This window comes from Lycium barbarum, chromosome 8 (genome assembly GCF_019175385.1).
Source record: "Lycium barbarum isolate Lr01 chromosome 8, ASM1917538v2, whole genome shotgun sequence".
Taxonomy (NCBI): domain Eukaryota; kingdom Viridiplantae; phylum Streptophyta; class Magnoliopsida; order Solanales; family Solanaceae; genus Lycium; species Lycium barbarum.
The window spans coordinates 19,645,245-19,652,166 of NC_083344.1; the positions used below are offsets into that span (position 1 = coordinate 19,645,245).

Consider the following 6,922-nt stretch of genomic DNA (forward strand, 5'->3'; position numbering starts at 1 on the left):
AGTTTACAATAAATCTTTAATAGCTGAAGCTAATGCCCTTTCTTCTCAGGCCCGAGCTTATGTTAGCCAGATTGATCAACTCCGAGCAGAGCTTGATAGGATTAAGCCTGAGTTTGATGCCCTCCACGAAATGACCATCGGTGTTGTGGCCGAACGTGATGTTCTCCGGGAGCAACTTCGGGTGTCGGTGGAACAAATGAATGGCCTTAGCTCATGACTTGTTGCGGCCGAAGTGGAACGGGATCGATTGAACCGGGTTATCACCGATCTACAGACTGAGCATGGAAAGGCTCTTGACCAGATCTCGGGTTACGACGACATGTTAGAGCAGTATAAGGCCGATGTGGCTGCTACTGAAAAGGCCAGTAATCTTAGAGCTGAGTACGAGCGGTGCTTGTCCTGAAGGAAGAACCTCGAAGAAGTTTAAGCCACTGGTGCGGACTTATTAAATCTGATTGAGGAAGCCAAGAAGCTTGAAGCGGAAGCAAAGGCTGCATTTGACCTTGAGGATTCGGATATCGACCTCGAGTCAGCCGATGAAGAGGCCGAGGGGTCAGATGAAGATTAGGTTCAGGACCTTGTGTCCCTTCTTTTGTTTTTATACCTTTGTTTTGAGGCCACTATTCCGAGCCTTTGTAAATCTACTTTATGTATGTATGAATCAAAAGTTGTATTTGATATTTGCAAAGTACTCCTCAGTTCAATGTTTTGTTCGGTTTATGCCTTCATTATAATTTGCCATATTGTTTCGGCCAGGATAAAATTCAAATGGTAACGGCCCATGATTGGGTTTTAATCCGTGTTGTCGTTAGTCGTTGCTTTATTAATAATTTGCAAGACAGACCCGATCATGACAATTTTTGCGTTTTTAGACCGTGGTCTTCAACCAATTTAGGTCGCAGCTTTCGAGTTTGCATATGTTTTTTAGACCGTAGTCTTTTAACTGTTTATGCCATAGTTTAGACCGTAGTCTTAAACTGTTATGCCATAGTTTTTCGGTATTTGGCAACATCGGATCCTTTTGATCGATGTAAGTTTTTTATTGAAAAAATCAGCCAGAGATGCATTCACAATTGTTGCCACGGCAAAAACAAACTAAGTGGACACGATTCAATCGATCGTTTGGTCCTCACATCTGATCCTATCGTTCAGGCCTTGGCTTTTACAAAGTTATCACTTAACCCATGGTATAATAGTCCCCTTGTATTCGAGTCCAAAGTATGAGGGCTTGGGTACTATTAGCCCGGTATATGCAGTCCCCGGTCTCCGGTCTTTAATCGATATGCTCTATATGTGTAGCACGCTATTCGGCGCTGCCTCATTAAAAATCTTGCCGAAAACCCACTTCGGGAAAAAACAATCGAAGGGAAAAAGAGTGCAGCACGTGCTTTCAGTCCTAGGTCCATGACTTCCGAGTATCCGCTGTGCTGTTTCTTTGTCCCTCGGGCTGTATCCCTGCATGGTTAGATCGAGAGAGAAGAACGCAAAAGAAAAGTTATTCATACCTTTAACATTAATATCATTTTAGGTGTGCCACATTCCAGTTGTTTTTCAGCTGTTGTTCGTCTTCATTCTCGAGCTGATAAGAACCCTTTCCGGTTATTCCAGTGACTCGGTATGGTCCTTCCTAATTCGGGGCTAGTTTCCTTTCATGAGAATTCTTCGTATGAAGTGTGACCTTCCTTAGTACCAATTCCCCAATTTGAAAATGTCTGAGGTTGGTCCTCCGGTTATAATACCTTTGCATCCTCTATTTTTGTGCGGCTATCCGGATATGAAGAGCTTCCCTTCTTTCGTCCATGAGATCCAGATTGACGAACATTGCTTCATGGTTCGAGTTCTCAGTGGCATAACGGAATCTTAAGCTTGGCTCACCAAGCTCGATGGGTATCAGGGCCTCGGCTCCGTATACAAGGGAAAATGAGGTCTCCCCTGTACTTGATCTTACCGTTGTGAGGTAGGCCCATAAAACCTCAGGCAGAACCTCCTTCCATTGGTGCTTAGAACCGGCCAGTCTCTTCTTTAAATTCTGCAATATGGTTTTATTGGTAGACTCGGCCTGACCATTCGGGCTCGGATGATACAGGGTTGATAAGATTTTCTTGATTTTGTATTCTTCAAAAAACTTGCTAACCTTACTACCTATGAACTGCTTCCCGCTGTCACACGCGATCTCCGCTGGTACCCCGAATCGACAGATTATATGGTCATAAATGAAATCAATGACTTCTTTTTCCCTGACTTTCTCGAGTGCCTGTGCTTCGACCTATTTAGAGAAATAATCAGTCATAAGTAAAATAAATTGCGTCTTACCTGGGGCCCATGGCAAAGGTCCCACTATATCCATGCCCCATTTCATGAATGGCCATGGGGAGAGGACCGGATGGAGCTCTTCCCCAGGTTGATGTATTGATGGGGCGTGTTTTTGGCATTCGTTACATTTTCGAACGAAGGTTTTGGCTTCCTCCTCCATCTCGTTCCTGTAGTATCCTGCTCTGATCAGCTTGCAGACCAATGAATCGGCTCCCGAATGGTTTCCATAAGTGACCTCGTGAACTTCCCTCAGAACATAGTCGGTATCTCCTGGTCCTAGGCATCTCGCTAAGGGGCCGTGGAATGACCTTTGGTACAACTGACCATCGACCAAACAAAATCTAGTTGCCTTGGTTTGGAGGGCCCTTGATTCCTTGGCATCGGATGGTAGCTTTCCTGTTTGGAGATAGTCTATGTATTTGTTCCTCCAATCCCAAGTGAGGCTGGTCGAGTTTATTTCAGCGTGGCCAGTCTCTATGAAGGGTTTTGTCAACTGGACCACAGCTCCCGAATTGAATCTATCTGATTCTACCGAGGATCCCAGATTTGCCAGGGCATCCACCTCATTATTGTGATCTCGGGGTATGTGTTCCAACGTCCACTCCTTGAATCGACGAAGGATAACCTGTAATTTTTCCTGATATCTTCGCATTCGATCATCCTTGATTTCGAAGGTTCCATTCGTTTGGTTGACTACCAGGAGAGAATCGCATTTGGCCTCGATGATCTCGGCTCCCAAGCTTTTAGCCAGTTCTAAACCTGCAATCATAGCCTCATACTCGGCTTCGTTGTTAGTTAAATCAGCAGACCTAATAGATTGTCTTATTGTATCACCTGAGGGAGGTTTGACAACGATCCCTAACCCGAATCCTGTCACATTAGACGGACCATCCGTGTAAAGGGTCCAGACTCCCGTGCTAGTCCCCGAGGCAAAAGGCATCTCCTTGTCGACCTCAGGGATCATGGACGGTGCAAAATCGGCCACGAAATCCGCCAAAATTTGGGGTTTGATGGCAGTTCGGGGTTTGTATTCAATATCATACCCGCTAATCTCCACAGCCCACTTTGCTAGTCGGCTTGAGAGTTTGGGTTTATGCATGACGTTCCTTATGGGGTACGACGAATATGGGATGACACTGAAAGTAAGGTTTTAATTTTCTAGATGCACTTAATAAAGCCAAAGCGAGTTTTTCCAGATGTGGGTACCTGGTTTCGGCGTCACCGAGGGTTCTACTTACATAGTAAACCGGGTATTGCGTACCTTTCTCCTCTCGAACTAGGACACCGCTCACCGCTATCTCGGACACCACCATTTCTAAATGGGACCAAGCAAAGCAATCTGAGTTAATTTTAAGAAACTCAATAAATTCTTTCCTGAGCTCGAGGGTTAACCCCATGCCCAAGTATTCCTTCTTTTCTGGTAGATGGACGAATAGTGTGACTTGCTCGAGTTCTTCAACGGTGGACTTAGCGACATCAGAATCATCGGGCACCACAAAGGTTCTCGCACTACTAGAAAATAGGCCTATAGCAACGGTGTTTTAGCAACAGTTACTCAACCGTTGCAATAGAGTGTATGTTGCATCGGTTTTAACCGTTGCAAAGACACTTTGACCTAACAACACATTTATAAAATTAAACCGTCGCGTTAGTCAGATAACCGATGCCATAGACGTACATTTAGTAACGGGTATTGGAACCGTTGGAATAGATGATTCTATTGCAACAGTCATATAAGAAAATTTAGCTATTGGGACAGTTTAGTTTTCCCCAATATTTCCCCCCCAATATTTTCCCTCCACTTATTCTGTTGGACCTGCCAAAACCCCCATTTTTTAATAAAGAATAATGACAAAAAAATATACCGTATGCAAATAAACATATCACTGGAAACATATCATCGAATATTTCTTCTCAGTTAAAGCTTTTAACAATATGGGTTTTCTCTAGCAATGTGACTAATTAATTCTCAGTTGAAGTTTCTCTAGCAAAATTTATCTTTTTCTTCAGCTAATTAGTCTTCTTGCTTTTTGCATCTACAGGTTTGCTCCATGAAATTTAAGTTTCCCTTCTCTCTTAACATGTATTAGTGTTGTAGTATTTTTAAAAATCAGAAATTCTATGAGTTTGTTTGTGGATTTTTAGCTTCTTGGTGTGATAAAAATGTTAACTTTACGTAGTCTAGCTATGGAATTGTTGATTTTCGTACAGTTTCTTGAATCTGTGAACTGTGCGTGTTTTTTTTTTTTTTTTTTGTGGAAAAAAAATATCTACTGCATTTGTTTGTGAATTTTAATTTCTGGGTGTGAAAAAAAATGGGATATCTAAGTAGTGTAGCTGTAGAATTTACCTTTTTCTTTCATTTTCTTGGATCATTGTTGAAATTTGTGAATTGGGTTTTTGTGGAAACAAAACATCTTTTGCATTTTTTTGTGGATTTTAGTTTATGGGTGTGATAAAATGTGATCTTTATGTAGTCTACTTGTGGAGTTGTTTTTACTTCCATTTTCTTGGGATCATCCTTCAAAGTTGTGAACTGGATTTTTAAGGAAAGAAAGATTCTTCTGCATTTGCATGTTTTTGTTTGTGGATTTTAGTTTGTGGGTTTGATAAAAATGGGAAATTTATGTAGTCTAGCCATGGAATTGTTGTTTTTCTTCCATTCTGCTAAAATTTGCTATTTGAATTTTGATTTTGATGTTAGGCTCGTGTCACGTAGGATATTCAATGGATACTATAGATAAAAGTTGGATGGATCTCCGAAGATCCATCAATAAGTATGATCGTGGAGTGAAGTATTTTCTTGATAAGGCATTTGAACGAGCTTCTCAAGGAAATAAAATACTATGCCCTTGTAAAAGGTGTTTTAATCGGTATTGGCATACTCAAACGGTGGTGGAGAATCACTTGTTTGGTTATGGATTTGTTAATGGATACACCAAATGGGTTTTCCATGGAGAAGGGTTTTCTTCAACAAATATGCCGCATCCAACCAATGATGATGAAACTTCCGACATGCATGACGATATCGATGGACTACTTTATGATACTTTTAGGAATGTAGAAGGTGATTTGATGCATGAAGGAGTGAGAGAGGGACCATCTGAAGATGCAAAGAGATTTTTCAAATTAGTTAAGGAAGGGAAACAAGAGTTGTACCCAGGGTGTAAGAATTTTTCTAAGTTGAGTTTCACCATTCGGTTGTACTTGTTTAAATGCATTCACGGGTTGAGTAATGTAGCCTTTTAAGACTTGTTAGACTTGATAAAAGAGGCATTTCCATTTGCTCAGCTACCCGAGTCTTTCAACAAGGCAAAAAAGGTGATAAAAGATTTGGGTCTTTGTTATGAGAAAATTCATGCATGCCCTAACGACTACATGCTATTTTGGAATGACAATGTGAAGATAGATAATTGCTCTGTGTGTGGTTCTTCTAGATAGAAGAACGTTCGTGATGATTTGACTAATAAGAACACTAAAATCCCAGCAAAGGTTTGAAGGTACTTCCCTTTAAAGCCTAGGCTTCAGAGGATATTTATGTGTTCTGAAACATCTGTAGCTATGAGATGGCATGCTACTGAACGACCCAAAGATGGGAATTTAAGACATCCTGCTGATGGGGAAGCTTGGAAGGATTTTGATTCATTGCACCCGGATTTCTCTAAAGATCCTCGTAATGTTCGATTGGGTCTTTCAAGTGATGGTTTCAATCCATTCCGAACCATGAGCATTTCCCATAGTACATGGCCAGTTATGTTAATGAACTATAATTTGCCACCATGGATTTGCATGAAGCCGGAGTATATAATGTTGTCAATGATCATTCCAGGTCCATCGTCTCCTGGAAACGATAAAGATGTGTTCCTACAACCACTAATTGCCGAGTTGAAGGAACTATGGAAAATGGGAGTGGAAACATATGATGCTGAAACTAACCAAACATTTCTAATGCGTGTAGCTTTATTGTGGACAGTTAGTGATTTTCCAGCACTAGCAATGCTTTCTGGATGGAGCACCAAGGGGAAATGGGCATGCCCCACCTGTAATTATGATACTTGCTCTCAATATATCAAACATAGTCGTAAGATGTGTTTCTTGGGTCATCGAGCATTTTTACCTCCTGATCATCCATTTCGAAGAGATAAGAAATCATTTGATGGTAAAGAGGAGCATAAAGCTGCACCTACTCCCTTATCAGGCATAGAAATGCTTGAAGAGCTACGTGAATTCAATAATGTCTTTGGGAAGGGCCGAACGAAAAGGGCTCGGAAGAGTGATGGTCCATGGAAGAAAAGATCCATATTTTTTAAATTGTCATATTGGGCACATAACAAATTGAGGCACAATCTTGACGTGATGCACATAGAGAAGAATATATGTGATAGTTTGCTTGGGACTTTGTTAGATGTACCTAGAAAGTCCAAAGATCATGTAAATTCTCGCTATGACTTGCACGAGATGGGGATACGCAAGGAGCTTCAACCATTAAAAGATGATAATACTGGTAAAATTCATCTGGCTAAAGCTTGTTTCTCTATGAAACCAGAGGAGAAAAGGTTGTTTTGCACTGTTTTAAAAAATGTCAAATTACCAAAAGGGTGTGCCTCTA

General features: G+C 41.2%; 1 protein-coding gene across 1 annotated transcript; it reads right to left on the minus strand.

Moving 5' to 3' along the window:
* Nucleotides 1–1,750: 1,750 nt before the first annotated feature.
* LOC132607742 (uncharacterized) lies at nt 1,751–3,277 on the minus strand. The gene is made up of 2 exons (XM_060321825.1): nt 2,381–3,277; nt 1,751–2,266 (listed from the first exon to the last, which is right to left on the minus strand). Exons 1-2 carry the CDS (start codon nt 3,275–3,277, stop codon nt 1,751–1,753), a joined length of 1,413 nt encoding a protein of 470 aa, XP_060177808.1.
* Nucleotides 3,278–6,922: the final 3,645 nt, after the last annotated feature.